This window comes from Melanotaenia boesemani, chromosome 14, assembly GCF_017639745.1.
Source record: "Melanotaenia boesemani isolate fMelBoe1 chromosome 14, fMelBoe1.pri, whole genome shotgun sequence".
NCBI lineage: Eukaryota > Metazoa > Chordata > Actinopteri > Atheriniformes > Melanotaeniidae > Melanotaenia > Melanotaenia boesemani.
Window position 1 is genome coordinate 4,698,400 of NC_055695.1, and position 19,577 is coordinate 4,717,976.

A 19,577-nucleotide genomic window follows, 5' to 3' on the forward strand; every position below is an offset into this window, starting at 1 on the left:
TACATGTACCAAATATGGGAGCAAATATTTACTGTATCCTGTTATCCTCAAGTATTTTAATAAATTGGGATATTTTAAGTATATAAGTGCCATTTTACATGTTTGCAAAATGTATTTCAAGTGGAAACAAATATGGTAAACAATGGTCAAACCAGAGCAGGGTGTTGTCACTGATGGTGTTGATCAATCTGAATAAGGGAAGTAAAAACAAAAACAAGCATTTTTGCACATGAAAGGAAGTAATGGGATCAGTAGACGGGAGGCAGAGAGGCACAGATTGTGTTTGCATGCAAGTGATTCACATGCAGCTTTCCCAAACACATATACATGTATGTGTTCAAATCAGAGACCACTACAGAGAATCTATGACTATTTCAGGATGCAATAAAAAGCTCAGCTACAGTGGTTGCTAAGTGAAATTCCAAGTGAAGACTCTGATTTGGAAAGATGAGACTAGTCCACGACCAATGTACCTCGGTCAACTGCTTTTGTATGCTTTTGGTCTCCAACTTGAGTTTCTCCCTCTCAGAGGACAGTTCTGAGACCAGGTTGTGGTGGTCAACATTGCTGAGCTTGCTGGCTTCTAGCTGCTGCTCCAGGGCTGTAATCTGCAAGGAGAGCTTATCCTCACTTCCCTTTTTGGAACTTAAAAGTTCCTCATAATTATGTCGTGCTGCCCTCATCTCCTCCTCCAACCTCAGCCTTTCTTTGGTCTGGGTTTCTATCACCTCCTTCAGCCTCTGAAGCTCAGCAGAGTTCTCAGTAAGTGTTTTACTCTTCTCCTCAATTGTCTTGTAGAGACCTGCATTCTTGCTGTTTGTCTCATTGACTTGGACCTGCTCCTGCAACAGTTGCTGCTTCAGTTTTTTCAGCTCACTGCTCAGCTGAGTGATGCATTCTGATGAGGTCTGGTTTTGTCTTAAGCATTTGTCTAGCTCCTTCTGCAGCCTCAGACGCTCCTCTTCACCTCTCTTTTCAGATGTGCTTGTTTGTTCTTGGCTCTGGCGAAGTGCGGTGATGGTGTTGGTGTACTGTGTCATAGCCATAGTGTTTTTTTCCAGCTCTGCTTCTATCTGCCGTCTTCTGCCCAACTCCTCTTGATTAATTTTCCTCAGATTCTCCACCTGGCTCTCCAGCCCATCTCTCACAGCCTGCAGGTCTTTGATGCGTCCTTGTAACCTGTTCACATTTTGTTCCACTCGGACTCGATCTTTGCTTTCTCTCTCCAGCTCAAATCGTATATTCTGAAGCTCCTCTTGACACTCCCTCAGCTGGGTCACAGCCACTGATGAAGTGGTGAGCTTCACCTGCAGCTGGGCAAGAGACTGCTCAAGCACAGCCTGTCCTTCTTCTGTGGTTTTCCTCCTGCGGGTCTCCTCTTCTAGACTGTGTGAAACATAAGCCAGCTGGTCACTCTTCTCCTGCAGTGTCTTCATGACTTCAGCTAGCTCCTCTCTATACTTGCTGTTTTTGTCATCTCTCTGTCTCAAAAGCAACTCTACTTGACCTTCCATTTCTCTCCTCCTGCGTCTTTCCTCTATGAGCATGGCACGCTGATTGTGAGCTTCCTCCTCTAACGTCTTCCTTTGCTCCTCAGCCTGGCTAATAGAAATCCTGAGCCTCCTGAGGTCCTCTTCCTGATTCCTCCTCTCTGCCTCCATCCTCTCATACTGCAGCTGGACCTCAGCTGTATCCTCATCCCTCTGTGCCACCAGCCTCTGGATGTCTGTGCGGCTGATCTGGATCTGGGATTCGTAGCTGAGCTTTAAGTTACTGATATCCTTACTGAATTGGCTTCTTACCTTTGATATATCTGTCTGTAGTTCCTTGACCCTTTCTTCCTCCTTATCCAGCTGCCGCCGCAACTGCACAATCTCATGCTCCTTATTTGCCACACTCTTCTCCACCTCCATCTTGGACCAGCTGAATGTCTCCAACTCGTTCTGCCTCTTCTTCAGTACTGATTCATACTCTTCACTCTGCTGAGTATAGCGCTCCTCTGCCAGCTTTGTTTTCCTCCTTTCTTCACTCAACAAGTAGTTAAGACGTGTCACCTGATCGCTGAGGTCTGCCAGTTGGCTCTGAGTGGAGTCCAGGCTCTCCTTGGTGGCACTGCACTCCAGTGCTGTGCTTTGTTTCACCTCCTCCAGTGACAGCAACTGGTCCTGGGACTGAGAAAGCTCCAGCTGGTACCGAGCAACGGCGTCTTCTAGTGATTTGTTTTTGTTGTTGCGTTCTTGGATATTGTCCCTTAGAAGTCGAAGTTCCTCTTCCAGCAGGTCAATCTGGGTGCTACGTATCTGAAAATAAAACAGAGTTCAGATGAATGCAGAGGTCAACATCAAGGGCTTTGCTCTTTAGCGGTTTTTGTCTCCACCAGCTTCTGAAAAAAACCTCTGGATTCTCTAAAATTTTGTTTGCAATACAATGAAAAGAGCAGAGCATATAGTCAATGTATCAGAGATGTTTAGCCATCTAACTGCAGCTGGAAATAGCAAACAATAGACAAACAACAACAATTACAGCCATATTTTACATTGTTAATGGAATATTGCTGATTAAAGTACACATTAATTTGAAAACATAAAATCCAGAATTTGACAGCAATAACACACGACAAGGTTATTTGTTTATTATGGATCCCCCTAGCTACAGCTCATCGCTGCTGCTATTCTTCCTGCGGTCCAACCCAATATCCATTCAAAAAATTACACCTTTAATGATAATTTAAACCGAATTTTACTATTTGTTTGTAAAATATAGAAGCATATTTACTTTTATGTTACATTAGACTCTTTTTAATGACACTTTTTGATCACTTGGTAACTGGGGATACTAACTTGAACCTTTTTGTGAGTGTGTTGCTTAGAGTGAATTGAATTATTTTTTCATAATACAGTGAATAAAGTCAGTGAAAATGCTCAAAATAATTTAGTTTGTACTCTCAAATGAAATAATCAATTGCATATGTTTCTTTTTTCTTTCTTTTTTCCCATTTTCAAACCAGTCACGTCTTTGGAAATAGGATTTGTAGCTCTAAAAAGTCAATATAAAGCTACGCTTAATTATATCTATCCATTATGAGGACATATCATATTTAAAATGTTTACATATAGTGTATAGCAACTAGCTACTACTACTGCTGCTCCTCCTCCTCCTACTACTACTACTACTACTACTACTACTAATAATAATAATAATAATAATATAAAAACACAAGAAGATACAGCAAAACAAATAAAAGATAGATAAAAATATTCAGCACAGAGGATGAGTACCTTGAGTGCCTCCATGTTTTTGAGCAGCTCTCCCAGGAATTTGTAGTAGTCCCCAGACAGAGTCAGCAATTCCATGTAACGTGTCTGAAGGTATGTAGCCTGGGACAAAACAAATCCACATGTAACTTCCTGTTATTCACAGAAAAGAGTCATTTAACTAAATTGTGAGATTAAGACGATACCTCTTGGTGCAGATCCATTGACGGAGACTTGAGCATTGTCCTTTTGATGGGAATGTTGAGCAAAGTTTCTAAACCAGAGCTGTAAGAGGCAAGGTCCGTTTCATAGTCCTGCAAAAAACAAAGCAGAAAATGAACATCCATAAATCCAACCATCCATTTTCTGTACTCATTTAATCTTATTCATGGTCACATATGGTGCTGGAGCTTATTCCAGCTGTTATCAGGCGAGAGGCGAGGTGCACCCTGGACAGGTTGCCAGTACATAACAGGACAGAAAATGGAAATATTTAGTGAATTTGATTTATTGTCTGTTTCACCTGCTCACCTTAATAGCATTGACACAGGCCTCACTGTCCCTCAGCACGCTCTCTAATGTCTCTCTCTTTGCCTTGATGTCCATGTTCAGAGTCTGGAGAAACCAACAAAATAACAAAGTCAGCCACTGAGCCAATGTGGACATGGTCCTTATCTGTAGCAAACAAATAATGAAGGGAATAAAGGGTTAAGCAGAGGACCTTCTGGTTGGTAATGTGGTCCTTTAGTGCTTGGACATTGTCTATCTGGGTGGCCTGCAGGGTGTCCTGTGTTTTTCGTGTGGCATCAACCCACTGAATGAAAGAGGTGCTGGTTTGCTTGTAGTGCTGCAGCTGTGGCAGATACAGCTGCAAATCCTGTAGTCTGAGCAAGAGCAGTGCAAAAATAAGTTAGTCATTTCCAGTACAATGCAAGTGGGCAAGAACATCCTCTATTTAGTTTATCATGGATTGATGTAACCAAACAAAGGTCCACACGTCAAAGGTTTGTTGATTTATTCATATATTCATATAAATTTAAAAAAAAGGAGAAAAATACCTAAATCTGAGTGATTTAGGGGATGGTTTATCAACTTACAGTCAATTTAAAAAGTTTTTTTCTCTAATTTGCCATGTCAGAGCTCATGCTGTATACTAAGCCTTTTGCTTAGAGGAACATAGATATGATTGATCCACGAGACTTTGGTAAATTTGGCATATATCCTAAGGTTTTTTTTTTAGAAGTGGTCCCAGAACAATTGTTCACGCAACAAATTATTGTTGTTATATGCACAGTTTCAAAGTGACAACCAGTTTAACTTCTTTGTTTCTATGAAATGTGGCAATGCAACAGTTTACATCTATGTGTAAACAGAGCCCACAAATCCAGGTCTACATCAGGTAAAATCTTCAAGGTGGTGTTACAACATGGTACTTCATCTTATAACATAGAGGGGGAGAAAATAAAGAGTACGGCACAAACCTGCTCTCAATCTGTCCCTTGATTCGTCTCCAGCGGTCGAACAACTGGCTCACCAGCTCGGTGTATTTTGACAGCATCATGTCACACCTGTGGAAGGGGCTGCCCACCTGGCTGTTCCAGTGATTCGCCTTGGTCAACTCAGCCTCCATACAGGCCAGAACATCCTTCTTCTGATCCAACTCTAATTTAATATTCTAAACATCAACACAGTAAAAAATAATTAATCATCTAAAGGATAGATGTCCCTGGCTTTAGCACAACAGCTTCTTAAGGCCAACCGCTGAGCCATGAGCTGATATGCACTGACAGAAATAGCTAGAACAGGATACTTTATACAAGTTACTGTTGGCAGAGAGTTTTTAAAATTTAAGAGAGTTAAAAAAAAGAGTTTTCTGCTGTAATTTATTTGTTTATTTTTGAAAATGTAACATTGTAAACGTACCTTCAGGGTAAACATATAATCCTGTACTTCAGTTGGAGACAGAGAAGTGGTCTCTTTTTCTGTTAGCCTTGCTTCATGAACTTTCACAATGTCCTCAGCTCGTGCCACACTCTCCAGCATGTCCCTTAGAGCCCGCAGCCTTATAAAAGAGATTAATGACAGGTGGGAAAAGTTTTAAATGAAAAATGAACACTGGGTGGAATACATTTATTTTGTTTAAAATTCAGTTTAGCTATGGTATGTATGAGCAAACTTGGTTTTCTGTTCCATTTTGAACATTGTTTAATTCGGATAATTAATGTTTAACTATACTCATGTAATGTCTCTAACTGAAATTGACTGGGCAAATTAAGTAATAATACTCTACAGCTACAGCACTCAAGCAATGAACAAACTGATAATACAACTTCTTTAAACTTCTTTTAAATTTCAATCATGTATTATTGCATTCTTGTCCTTTTCTTTGTAAAATTTCTTTCAAACAAATTTATTAACTCATATTCAGTTTAAGTTTGTTTGCTATTTTCTTTGAATTTATGCCAGTGGTTTCTTCTTTAGCCCATAAAATATAGTTTACGGTGTCCCACAAGGATCAGTATTGGGTCTCCTGCGGTTTACTTTGGATATACTCGTTAATTTCCACCATCACATAGTAATGTGCATTTCTAAGTAGATGACATCATCCTATACATCTTCTCTTGAACTGCAAATAGTTTGTTTATCACGGTAATGTCAAAACATTTTAAAATTGAATTACTTGGCTTTAACAGAAGCTTAAACTCTGGTATACGCTTCAAAGAGTTCTGTTGGTATTAAAACAGCTGGTAGATAAACCTTCAATTTGAAAAGTATGTAAACAAAGATGTGTTATTTTAGAAATAGTTTGTTTTGGAACAGAGTAACTTGGGTGTGTTTGCGTTATTTACCGCTGTACGTAAGCCGACGAGCTGCTCTCCAGACTGCCCAGCCTCTGATTGATCACTCCAATCTCACTTCGGAGAAACTGGGCTTTATCTGCATCATTTGTGCGTTCCACTTCCTTCAGAATATTCTCTCTCAGACGTAGATACTCCTCACGCATCGAGTCAATCTCACGCTGGACTGTCTAGAAAGCACACAAGTGCACATACATGTGTTGCAGTGATTATAAGGAGTGTTTTAGTAAGGACATGATGCTTTTGAAGTTTTTCTTTACCTCTAACTGAGTGATCTTGAGGCCACAGTCTCGAGCCCCATCATCTCCAAAGCAGACATGAACATGTTGACTCAGTGTTCCCTCAGCGGCCTCCAACCTCAATCTGAGTGTGTGCAGCTCTGATAATGTACGAGATGATGATAATAAAGAGGAAGAGGAGGAGGAGGACAGCAGAACCTTCCTCTTCACTGGCTCTGTCTTGGTCACTTTCACTGTGTCCTTCTTTATCACCTGCTCATTGGTCACCACCTCTTTCTTCACCTCCATTTTGTTCTCCACTAGTTTCTTAAGCTCCACACTCCGTCTTTCTTCCTCCAGCCTCCTGGCCTCTTCCTCAACAGCAGATTGCTGCGTTTGTTGGATTATAATCAGATGCGGAATACGTTGTTGTTCGGCTACTTGCTGCATTTCTATCTGCTCCTGATGTGCAGCTGTGGAGGAACAAATCATGTAATTTTTATAGCTGTCTGAGCTACAGGAAAAATATAATTGTCCTGGAAGAGCAAGATTTAAATAGTTCACAACCTAATGATTCTTCTTCCCTCATCATAAACTAACTTCACATTGTTAGATTAATTCCAAAAAATCAAGCATGTTTTTGAAAAAAGATAAAAGCAAAAAAGTAAAGTATAACATAAAACTCAAATTTTTAATAAAGTTGAGCACATTTGAAATTTTAATTCAAATTTTTACAGTGTAATCTTTGTCATTTCATTACCATGTAGATTTATTTAAATGAAAACACTTCATACTGTTGTAATTAAAGTTGTGTTTCTATAAGTCCAATAGTACTACTTTGTAATGTAGTAAAGTTATTTACTTTGCACTTCAGAGCTGCAACACTGATGCAATCAGAAAGAATCATAATCAAGCTCTCAGTGCAGAGAAAACCATAAAAATACAACAAAATAAATGGTTTCTATTAAACCCTAACACTTTAGCACAAATTATAAGATTCTATTTGAATTAAACAGAAGGTGAATTTTGTCTAAATTTATGATCATCTGAAGTTTCTACTTCTTTTTCATTAATCTGACTGGATTACGACGACATTTTATGTTTCTGATGGAGCTATTTGAATGTGGTTTATTAATCTACATAAAGATGTATTACTAATTATAATACCCATCACTGTGAGCTTTTTCATTAAGTTGGATCAAATAATAGTATAGTTTTATTTTATTATTATTTTTTTTAATTCCTTTTTCCTCATATTCTTGTTTTAATTTATTAAAACAAGAATTATTAATAATTGGGTTTTTGTTTTTTGCTTTTTTAATTGAAAAACGTGACAGTATTTATGATGCAAGTGTGTCAGTAGAGAAAGAAATTAAAAAGAGATTAATCCAGTTTGAAAGATTCTGTGCTGATTTTCAGTTCTGCTTCTTTTTTATTTGCCTTTTAATTTTCAAATCACCAATTTTTCTTTTAATTTTTGCATCTTCTGTTTTTTTGTTACTAGCATTTTCTTTTATTTTTGGCTATGTGAATCAAGTTTAAATTAGGTTGATCAGTTGTTTGGAAAAATAACAATATGCATGTCTGGGTTTTCTGTATTATTATAAATTATCATTAGAGTGTGATTTATTAGTACCAGAATACTGCATGCAGTATTAAAAACATTTCAAGTTACTAAAATCTTTTGTCTGCCAAAATAAAAAATACACCCATGTGCTTTGCTTTAGATGGCTTTAACTGAATTAACACTGATTTAAAAATATATGAAATTACCCTTCACTTATCTCTGTGGGAGGAAGGTGTGACCAAGACTAATAAAAATGTATAAAATAACATATTAAATAAAACAATAGAAGTTATAAAAGTAAAAAATGCTCAAATATTTAAAGAAATTAAAAATATGAGACAAGAACAAAGTGCAGAAAGTGGCGAGACAAAGCAACAGTTGTGTATGTGTAACTATAAATAGTACTGACTGTAAACAGGCAGCTCCACCACCAGCTTGTCGTAATGCGCCTGAGCTCCAGTAAACTGGTTCTCGATGCCCCTCTTGTCCTCCTCAGCGAACATCTGGGAGCTGTGGCAGCTCAGTTTGAACTCCTCATAGTGGGTCTCCAGGTTCTTCATGATTTGTTGGTACTCCTCAGGACGCATCTTGGCCAACTGAACACACACAAGAATTATAAGTGATGTAGATTTAAAAGAATTAAAACCTGCACCCCAACAGAAAGATAAGCTCATACATGACATAATAATAATATGGCAGGTGCAGATGGAAACTGGATTTACTCCATGTGGTGTTGTGCAGTTTTCTGAACCATGTTATGATCTGAGTTGTTTTGTAAATTATTCTCAATGACGTCTCTAGATTCTTATTGTTGATGTGTTCAGCTGAGAAGTACGGCTGAGATGTATTATGCTATCAGATTTGAATAAGACTTTATGCAGTAAGAGGTCAGGTACCACGTACATGCACAGGAAGTTTAAAAGAATGATCCACTGCTTAAAGTGCACTTTCTCAGTCAAAGTAACAAAAAAAAATCCCCAAAACATCACTTTTTGTGTTTCAGAGCATATCTCTGAACTAGCAGCTCTAAAACTCTGACATAACTCAGTTGTTGTTTTGGAGTGGGTGGGTGGGTGTGAGAGGGATTATCCAGCTTCCCATCTGTCATGATGGTAAGACAGGTAGGAAGCTGGATAATCCGACTTGGTAAGATGCATTTCTCAGGAATAAGTGAAATGAGGAAACTACTTTATTCCATTGGTTTCTGTTTTTAGAGACATTTTCATAAATCCATAATATAAATAAAGTCAGTGCACGGTGGTGTGGTGGTTAGAACGCAGCCTCACAGCAAGGAGGTCGCTGGTTTAAGCCTTGGCTGGGGGGAGGTGGCCTGTTCTCCCCGTGTATGCAGTTTAATTTAATTTAATTTAATTTAATTTAATTTAATTTAATTTAATTTAATTTAATTTGATTTGATTTCATTTGATTTAATTTAATTTCATTTCGGTTTTCGGTACATATTCATAAACTCATAACATAAATAACTATTGTTTTAGTTGAGAAGAAACTAGCAATGAGCTTGTATGAAAACCTCACTAAAAGAAATAAAATTACAACCTGTGCATTTAAAATAAGAAAAAGCAAAACAACAAATGTTGTGTGTTGAAGTACCAGAAAATATAAAACATGGATTATTAATTGCAACGTTTTTTGGAAATTGAGTTTCCAACCAGTTTTATCAAAAGCAGAATAAAAAAAAACTGATTAAAACTGACTAAATTGATTAAACACCACCCTTATAAACAATACTTCTTAACATTACCCTCTTAAAACATAAAACACAGATGAATGGATTTGAGACGAATGAATTACCTTCTAAGTTTTGACTCCTCTGACTGGCTGTCCTATTTCTTGAGTGTTTTTATCTGAGATGCCTTTTTTTAACAACCTTGGATATTTTAACACATCGCTTACAAGACTGAGCCTAAAAGCGGGATTACCATTCATATCTTACCATGGTGATGGTGAGGCTGTTTATGTATTTAATATCCAAGAGACAGTACTGCCAGGCAATGAGGCTCTTAACATTGATGTAAAGCTGATTCCAGATGGACAGGATGGCTTCGTAATACTGCTCATTCCTTTACACAACACACAGAAATCAAATTACAACCTTCACTTTTTGTAAAAAAAATTTTAAGATTCACTTTTGAAATGAAAAGGAATATGAAAAGTATGAATTTATTTGGCGCAACTGTGCCAGAGCAGATATGTTTCTTACTTGCTGGCGAGGCTGATGCCCAGTGGATTAGGAGGTGGTACAATCAGGCACACAGACGGCACCAACATATCTAGTCCTCCAGGGCCGGTCACAAGCCACTTACTGCGCTGGCTGTTGTCCTTCAGGATGGCCTCATCACCCTTACAGATCACCTTCTGTGGAGCCCAATGAAAATATATTTTAATCATGGAAAATAAAACTACATTTATAGTATTTGCTGTTTAAGTTCTGCTTAAAAAAGGCAATAACTTCCTCTCATGTCTATTTCAACTTGAGTTTAAATCACTCAAGTCACTGGTGTAAAGATTGAACAGAGAATTGTGTTTGAGTGTATTTGACTGTGATCTGATCATTAAAAGCTGACCTGGTCTTGTTTGAAGTCGCACAAAGCCTTGACGACGATGCTGCCGCTCTTCTCCTCTGGGTTTCTGGGTTTCAGCCTCACGATACTCTTCGAGTTGATGACCAGATGCTGCACCTGCCGCCTCTGCTCCAGTATCTTCTCCTTTTCCCTCTGAAGATAAGAAAGAATAAAATAAAATAGAATCTTTGAACTAAATGCAGCTACTGTTTTTTGCATCATCAGTTAGATGTACATCTATGGATGTGTGGCTGCTGTAAGAAGCTCTCATACCTCCAGACCTTTGAGGAGCTCCAGCAGGTCCTCCAGTGAAGTGTTCTTGTCACATACATAGGTCTTACGAATCATCTCATGTTTCTTTTGCAGAGCGCTGTAAGTCTCATTAGCCTCCTTGAAGAACTATTAAAAACATATCAGATGGGTCAAGGCTCAGGAAAAGATTTCAAAGGATCCTTTACACGATTCATGGCAGGAAAGTTGACGTGGTCTAAAAGTTTCTTCTGCTTAATGATTAAAAGGCCTGTTTATTTATGTTTTGCATTTCATACTTCAGGGCTCTTCAAAATACTAAACGTGATGTGAATTTTTTTTCTGCCTCTAGTATAAGTGTTCAGTTTAATAGCAAGAACTATCCCAGAGAACAGGGATTGCTGATAGATACTGGTCCCTAACACAGAGAGTCCCAATATAAACAAAGGTTTTGGGAGATATTTTCCCAGTATATTGGACCAGTGATTTCCAATTTGGGGTCCCCAAAATTCCATTTCCAAAGATCAGGGGTTGCATGAGCTTTTCACTGCATTCATTTTTACTAATATTATATTTATCCAAGTAAAACAAATTAACATATTTATTTGACAAACACTGCTGTTGCACACAGAAATGTGCTGTGTGAACATGTGCTTGTGTATTTTATAAAACTGTAGGAATAAAGAAAAGGGACTCTAGAAATTGTGCACCAGCACCATGCAACCAGCTAACTGGATTACTTTTAAAGAGAGGTACACACATTCACTCTTTAAAATGAGACCGACAAACGGTCTCATTTTATACGGTTTCAGATGTCTGATCCTAAATCACATATCATGTTATGTAAAAATGTTCATTGCCACATTACATTGATCTCATAACTATATTTCTAGGAAAATTTATATGAAAACTTCAGACTTTTTTTATGGCACATTGATTAAGCAGATCAACCAAATACAGTTTTAGGTAATTAATCACTGCATACCTGTCCAATATCCCCATGTAACAATAAAATAATAATAATAATAATAATAATAATAATAATAATAATAATAATAATAATAATAATAATAATGATAATAATAATAAAATAATAATAATAACATACCATTGCATAGATAAACCCCACCCTCACACCTGACAGCTAAGCCCTGTCTCACACGTAATGGCTCTAATGGTTCAAAGTCAGTTTCATTAAAGAAGAAAAGGTCTGCTGAAATAACATGAGCTAAAGATTAGAGATTCCTCATTCGTCATTACTGTGCATGCACATCCACAAGAAAAAAAAAGTGTGCAAATTAAGTTTTGGAGACTGACATGGGTACCCTTGGGAGGGGAGGGCTTTAAAAAAATGCTTTAGAAATGCATAAATCTGCAGACTGTAGGAATAATTTGTTTGTTAATCAAGCTCTTTTCTGAATGCGACTCTTGTGATTGATAAAGCTGCATAAATATTTCTGACTTGGTTTTTAGTTTTCAAAGCTGGAGAGGTAAGTTAAGCACTGATACTAAACTCTGTGTCAAACACAATAATCCAAACTCCGTCTGGATTCTGGATTCTCAGTGCTCCGATATGCTCACAAGCTAGTTGCTAACATTGTCTGTCTAATGTTTATACAGAAGGGGTCACATAAAAGTTCAGTGCATAAGAATTACTGAGCTCTAGTGGGAAAGATGAGCAAAGAAATTACTTCAAATGTCAAGCATCAGTGTGAATGGATGGTGGCCATCAGTGACCCAAAGTTTTCCATGCATAAACATGTTTTCATCTATGAGTGGTTCTAATGGCCGCCCTCAGGTAAAGCAATAAAAATACTTTTTGTACCTTTTAACGTGCTACTTATCCCAAACGGTGCTCTAGAATGGATCAAACAAAGCTGGCAGCTTTAAAACTTAAAGAGTTCTTACTTCACATAGAGTTGTTTGTCCTTTAAGAGACACCATAGTAAAAATGGTGGAACAAAAATATCAACTGCTATGTCTGTGGATCTGCGACAAGTAAATAAAATGGTTCATTCTAAGGGAATTGCTATTTTTGTAAAGTGATAGGATACCAATAGAAACACAGTTTTTAATTATATATTAAATGTTTCTCTTGTTGATTTTAATTTTGTTACTTGCTGTACCTTCAAGCTGCAGATTTTCCACTTCAGCAGCTCATTTGACAAAGCACGTGGTCATTTTTTTTCACTACTAAAACACACCTGATCATATTTAAGTTACCTGGCAGTAAGCTCCGTTCTCCTTCAGATGAACATCAATACATTTCGTAATTTGAAGAAGCCAACTCCACTGAGTCTGCAGTGTGTCCCTGTAAGCCTGCAAAATGCACAAACACACAAGAATGAGTAACTATACAAATAAAGACAGCTATGTTATTTTGGATTTTTAAGTGAACGTTTCCACACCTCAATCTTGTCGGAGGCTGGATGGTTATCTTTCAGGAGGGCGTTCACTTTGGTTTTCAGCTTATACAGATCCTTCTCTTTTTCCTCCAGGGCACTCATTAGTTTCTGTTACATAAGAAGAGGTTTAGTAATCACAGGGGTTGCAGAGAAATGTAAAGATATAGAGGAGAAGCTCTGTGGTTTTTCCTCTAAATGGATGAGAGACACCAGCTGCCAAAATCTAATCTGCCACAGATGTTTGCTCCCTTATGAGATGCAAATTGCCTTCATAAAGTAAATTAGTGTCATTCAGGGTCACAGATTTATTCCAAGAATGTTAATCAACTAGAATGAAGGTCTTAAAAACTGAGATCAAAACATGAAAATCTGTGGCGTCCAGTTATGATGGTTAATGTGAGTTTTACTGACCGAGTAGCTCTCCTGCTTTTTGGGGATGTACTGCTCGATGTTCTTGTCTCCCCAGTTAAACATCAGCTCCTCTTCCTCTTTGTCATTCACCCACATTATCTCTTTGGATATGTCCTGAAGGATGTGGATGAGGTCTCGCAACTGCTCGGTCCGGCCAAATGACATTTGCTGTCGAGACAGAAGCGAGCAGGGTAATGCTAATGGTTTACCAGCAAATACAGTGCAGGTACTGATGAGCTTGTAGTTCATTTCACCTGTAAACTGTCCCATTCCTTCTCCAGAGTGTACATGTTTGGTTTGTCTCCTTTCTTTTGCTAAGACAAAAGAATGAATCAGTCAAGCCTTTTTGTACAGTAACTTCTATAGAGGTAAAAGAAATTAAAAATGTTGAACAGACTGTACTCTAAAAGACAACGAATGAATACAGACTAATGCATTCAATTACATCAATTTAAAGATAACAAAAGCACATATTTTTGGAGCATTTGTCTCATGCTGGAAGTGGCAAGTCAGTTTTTATGTGCAGCAATGATAAATTTCCATTTCACATCAGACTTGTGATTTGCCTGCCACCCACCAGGTCGTCTTTGGCTCGGTCCATCTCAGGGCACCTCTGGATGGAGCTGTGAAACTTCTGGTGGTTGATGAGCTGCTGCTCGAGGGTTGCAGGATCGTCTCCCCATGAAGCTGTTTCAATCAGACGCTAAAACAGACATTTTATTAATGATTTAACTTCTGACGTGTAGATAAAAACCCTCCGAACAACCGATCCACAGCTAACTGGTCGGTCTGGTGCGTATGATTGTTGTCCAAATAGATTTATGGTTGTTGTCACCAGCAGGAGGTAGCAGAGAAACTTGTTAGGCCAATTGTACATTTGATTTATGAGACAGCTGCTGTTCAATATCTCAGGAATCCACCAGGGAAAAAAAAAAAAACAAAAAAAAACAATTCAGTGTCAACAGAAAGTTTTTATCTCTAAAGTCAGTGTAAATACGAAGTAACACACAACACTCCCTGCAGTGGGATGGGCTACGTTCAAGCCAAGAGGAAGACTTTTTAAATGTTTAATTAAATCATTCCTTTGCTTTAATTATTTGCAGATTCTCAGACGCTTTCAATTCACACAAATCTCCGATTTATGGAAAGTAAATGAAATGAGAAGATTGTAAATCATCAAAAACACAAGAAGTGTCTGAAATGTATAAGCGAAGGTTGATTCTAATCCAAAATTGACACGATAATTTTGGATTAGAATTTATGGAAACAACTCTACTTATAATAATTCAATATCTTAAATTTACTGAGCCTTATTTTAATTTGGATTTAATATACATTATAAATGAGTACTGTATAAATTTAATATAATTCCATATTCCACAATGTAGTGGCAAATGTATGGTAATATTCCCTCCTCTTATCCCTTCTCTACGTTTATAAAGTAGCTCAGGAAGGACAATCCAGACACTGAATTTGCTGCAGGAGTGTTTTGTGGCTGCTGTAATTTGGGTCTACCCTTCAACTTGGAAGGGAGGTGTGAGGTAGAAGGGTGTTTTTTTGGTTTGAATTTGTAGTTTGCTGCAACATTTACACACTGGCTCTATAATTCAAGTCACTCCTGTTATCCTCGTTTAAGGTGTTTAATTATTCTCCAAAACCATGCATATAAAATGATACATATACTAATTTCAGCACCTTCAAGCAAAAAACAATTCCACACAAAGGAGCATTACTCCTCCGTAAACAAAGGACTATAAATAGTAGTAGTTTGGTGTGTGTGTACTGATGCATACCTTTTGCTGTGAAATCCAGCCCATAGCATCATGGAAGCTCCTTCCAGGTTCTTCCCAACCTCCAGAGCTTCCTCTGGTGCTCCTCCTCCTCTGTACGGTGCCTGAGATGGCCATGTGCACCCCTTTCAGCTGGTTCTTATACACCTCCACGCTGCCAATCGATAACAAAGACCAAACATTTGGCACAAGCTTAGAAATATTATTGAAGAGTACATAGATAAAAATGTGGCTAATCAAAAGAGAGAGAATGATGGAGAAGATTAAAGGAGACGTCCTTCTCACCTCCTGACTACGTTGTCATTGGGTTGTCCCATTTGGCTCAGGTCTATCGCACAGGTTTTCAGCCTTTCAATGGCCTCTCTGGCCAGCCCCATGTAGTATTCTGCATCACCAGGAGCACTGCCCTGCAAGATGGACACAGCATTTAGATAAGAGCACAAAGTCACTATCCAAGAGACTGAATGCCGAATAGATAGTTTTCTTGTGTTTAAACTGAGAAATAACTGAATCGAAAAATCATTTCAACAAGATTTTGTTCTACTGATGAACTAAAAAAAAACATAATTGGTCATTTAAGGAAGAGTTGAGACTCACTGTTTACAGAACTCAATCTGACATGTTTGATGGGCAAACTACTGCTTGAGCGGTTTCTGTCCTAAAAGCAGATCCACCAGAGAACTAAAGAATGCTGCATCGTCCAGGAACTCCAGCTATAACCACCCAACATTTCTCTCATTCTTTCTGTCTCCTTTGCCAGCAGAGGACACGCAGCAACACTTTTCTTTCCAAATATAACATTTCTGGACTACAACTGATTTTCCTCTGTGCTTATGAAGACAAAGAGACAGCGAAGAGCTGGAAAACACAACTCACAGACTGAATGCTGTATTCGGCCTTCTTCAGGTACTCATTGCACTGGATCTGCAGGGTTGCAGCCCTCTGGTTGATGGTGTTGAGTGGGGAGCCACTGCAGGGGGCAGCAAAGTAAACTCATCACCAGAAAAATCATCACTGTGACCAGCCTTAGTTGTTATATGTGAATTACAAGCATTTGCACCACAGAATCAACAATAAAATCAGCTTCTAACTTTTTTTCTTCATGCAGCACTTTACAATGACAATTTCATCAAATATAATTTCCTTCTAATATTAAATTGGCCATAAAATGTCAAAATCTCCAGTATTTATTCTGAGAGTTTTGAGAGAATTTTCAAATGGACTTTCCTTAATTACCCCTTAGCCTTTTAGAAATATTCTGCATCCCCTTTAAAAGGATTCTGTCATTTTTCAGTGTTCTGACAAAAGAATTTGAATATTGTTTTTTACTAACAGATGCAGCCAAATGTTCCTTATTGGTTACACGCGAGGTTTTTATCTTCATCTTTTCAGGAAGCTGTATCAGTAACAGTGTTTATAAACACTTCCTGGAAAGAAGCCCAATATAAATATGAACCCCCAAGAGATTTAACAACTGACATAATCAACCAATTTTGGCCCCTTACAGAAACATGGGTATCGATGAACATGTTAGCCAAATTAAAAACTAAACATAGAGCAGAAATATTGGCTTTGGCTAACTGGGAAGAAGTGTAACCAAATAGTCTGTATAGCAGTGCAGCTCTGAATTTGTTGTTTACACACTCAGTGCCATCTGCAACACATTTAGAAGAGTACACATCACAGATCAGATGGAGGGAATTAAGCTGAGTCGTCACAGTGAGTTTGTGAAATACATTGCTTTAAATTCAATAAACTGCAACAAGATACATCCAACATGCTGTTGTGCTGTAAAAAAAAAAAAAAGAGTTTATGCCAAAAACCACAATAAGTTCAAAGATTTTAGGTTATGAACATACATAACTGCAAATTTTCCTGCAAAAGGAGATTCAATTATTCACTTCTAATAGTTGTAATTAGATTTAAGACTAACTGGAACAACAGACTGAGAACCTGCTAAAATATCTGACATACAGTACAAACAAAAACCAGTTCAGTTTGTGTCTAAGATAACTTCTGCTCCAAGTTTCATTTGCATTTTCTACATGAGTCACTCAGGGAAGAAAAACAAAAAGGATTCTGCATTTTACATCTGTACGATGTTGGCCACGCTGTTTATTCAAGACGCAGCCATCTAAGTAGCTGCTGTCAACTGGTGTGACAAACACTGATAAGAAAAGCTTAAGCTGGTGCCAAACTAATTCACATTGGTCCATTTAAAACAAAACATCCCCCAACAGGCTCTACCAATAATCTTTCTTTGGTCTCCAACAGATTTTAACATTTGAAAAATTATAAATGCTAAAGAAGCTGCAGGTGGGTGTGGTGGTTAGCACCACGGCCTCACAGCATGAAGGTCGCTGGTTGGGTTCGAACAGTGGCCTTTATGTGTGGAGTTTGCATGTTCTCCCCTGTGTATGCATGGGTTCTCTCTGGGTAATCTGGCTTCCTCCCACCATCCAAAGACATTCATGTTAAGTTAACTGGTCACATCACTTTAAATCTTTCTTAGGAGTGAGTGTAAGTGTGCTTGTCTCTCTCTCTTGGCCCTGCAATGGACCTGCCCTGGGTGTACCCTGCCTCTTGCCTGTTAATTGCTGCAACCCTGAATTGGACTAAGTGATACAGAAAATGAATTAATGAAGACAAACTGTATTATATTCTTTCTATATTCCTTTATTGGGCAAAGGACCATATTTGGACACTTCATTGAAGAAAAAAAAAAAAACATAGAACCACACTGAGTTCTCCACATCAATTATCAAAGATTAGGCTACATTCCAGCTACTTTATTGAGATCAGTATTCACCATAGAAATGAAAAAAAAAAGTTTAGTACTGACCACATACTACTGTAAAACTTTTGTTTTTGTTTTTTAGAAAAAGGTTTTCACGTTTTAAAGTCTTGTAATATTCCCTGATATAATAATAATACTTTTCTATGGTTGAAAATCATCTTTCTACAAAATAATGATTCTGTAAGCAGTGTTGGTTGTAATAATTTTTCTGTTCTCCATTTCTTTCAGTGTTACATATATAAAATGAGAACTTTTACCCAAAACAAGTTTATTCATGGTTTTCCCAATAAGCAAATTTTCCACTAATACCGATAATAAATACCAGAAACTCTGGTATGAAATTAAAACTGAACAGTCTGATTCAGAACCAAAAAACAGAGTCCGAGCATCAAAAATGTTTGTTTGCGGATATTCTGTGGATGAGGATGTTGTGATGGCGTTGAAAAGATATAATTATCTCTGGATTGAAGACTGAATGTTTTTCTTTTTGCGTCAGAGGTACTCGACATTTCAGTACGCGCAATAAATCAAACCTCTCTCAGGGGGGGGCAGCAACTGTGCAGTCAAGAAGGTGATTTATAATAAAAATAAATCTAGAAAACATATATGCTGTACGTCATAATTAAGAAAGATAAGCTGTTTATTGCTCTGCGGCGTTTGCTTTATTAACAGAAAATGCAATTATTCCTTCAGTCAACAGATTATAAATTCACTAAAGGAGTTTTTCTTTACCACCCCCCTTTTGTAAGTATTTAGAAAGCACCTGCAGGTTCGGTTTGCAGTAGGATTTGAAAGATAAGTTACACGCTTATAAAACACCAGCAAACCGATGGTTTGTAATTTCAGGCAGAGCTGAGAAGTTTGCAGCGCTGAAGTTCTGATCCCGGAAATTTACCTGGGAAATTAAGCATTGCAAGGTTTTTGCCTGGCAACTGTTTGCAGAACCGAAATGGATACTTGGATAAAGGAAGATGTTAGAATGAATATTTTATGACAATCCGCTTTACAAAACAGACACGCATCCTCAATTGCGCAAAAAAAGTGCGCACAAGGTGACAACAGAAAAGAAAATTTGATTCCCACCTCACTGCGCCCATCGCCCCGCTCGCCATTCCTCCTCCTTTGGAAAGGGATCTTGAAATGCTGTAGGTTCTGTATCCGTCCATGGAGGGTTCGTATCCGTTACCGTCTCCGTGCAGCCCCTCGCTCCGTGCGTAATGGTAGGTCCCAGCGCCAGCCAAGTCGCTTTTGGAGTTGGCCCTCCGATTCATGTTTAGTCCCTGCTGTGACCCGTACATGTTTATACTATTGGGGATGGCTGTCTCAGAGAAGTTACCGCAGGAGAGCCGCGGCAGGCAGGTCGCCCCTCCACCGTTTTCTCGCCCTGCTCCCCCAGCTGAAGACTGCGAGCAGCGCGCACGTGAGGTGTGCTTTTGGACGGTGACC

General features: G+C 38.2%; 1 protein-coding gene across 1 annotated transcript in view; it reads right to left on the reverse strand.

The window, feature by feature from the left end:
• LOC121653049 (epiplakin-like) overlaps positions 1 to 19,453 on the reverse strand; it is a 36,297-nt gene extending 16,844 nt beyond the window's left edge. The window contains exons 1-23 of the mRNA XM_042006258.1: positions 19,215 to 19,453; positions 16,211 to 16,304; positions 15,620 to 15,741; positions 15,338 to 15,488; positions 14,122 to 14,247; positions 13,799 to 13,858; positions 13,545 to 13,712; positions 13,137 to 13,241; positions 12,952 to 13,047; positions 10,753 to 10,878; positions 10,483 to 10,632; positions 10,119 to 10,273; positions 9,852 to 9,978; positions 8,307 to 8,493; positions 6,373 to 6,803; positions 6,104 to 6,282; positions 5,178 to 5,316; positions 4,736 to 4,929; positions 3,976 to 4,138; positions 3,786 to 3,869; positions 3,461 to 3,568; positions 3,279 to 3,377; positions 1,803 to 2,300 (exon numbers count right to left, since the gene is read on the reverse strand). Coding sequence (XP_041862192.1) covers positions 1,803 to 2,300; positions 3,279 to 3,377; positions 3,461 to 3,568; positions 3,786 to 3,869; positions 3,976 to 4,138; positions 4,736 to 4,929; positions 5,178 to 5,316; positions 6,104 to 6,282; positions 6,373 to 6,803; positions 8,307 to 8,493; positions 9,852 to 9,978; positions 10,119 to 10,273; positions 10,483 to 10,632; positions 10,753 to 10,878; positions 12,952 to 13,047; positions 13,137 to 13,241; positions 13,545 to 13,712; positions 13,799 to 13,858; positions 14,122 to 14,247; positions 15,338 to 15,488; positions 15,620 to 15,741; positions 16,211 to 16,304; positions 19,215 to 19,429 — 3,777 coding nt within the window. The 5' untranslated portion in view covers positions 19,430 to 19,453. The remainder of the gene's footprint in view (positions 1 to 1,802; positions 2,301 to 3,278; positions 3,378 to 3,460; positions 3,569 to 3,785; positions 3,870 to 3,975; positions 4,139 to 4,735; positions 4,930 to 5,177; positions 5,317 to 6,103; positions 6,283 to 6,372; positions 6,804 to 8,306; positions 8,494 to 9,851; positions 9,979 to 10,118; positions 10,274 to 10,482; positions 10,633 to 10,752; positions 10,879 to 12,951; positions 13,048 to 13,136; positions 13,242 to 13,544; positions 13,713 to 13,798; positions 13,859 to 14,121; positions 14,248 to 15,337; positions 15,489 to 15,619; positions 15,742 to 16,210; positions 16,305 to 19,214) is intronic.
• Positions 19,454 to 19,577: the final 124 nt, after the last annotated feature.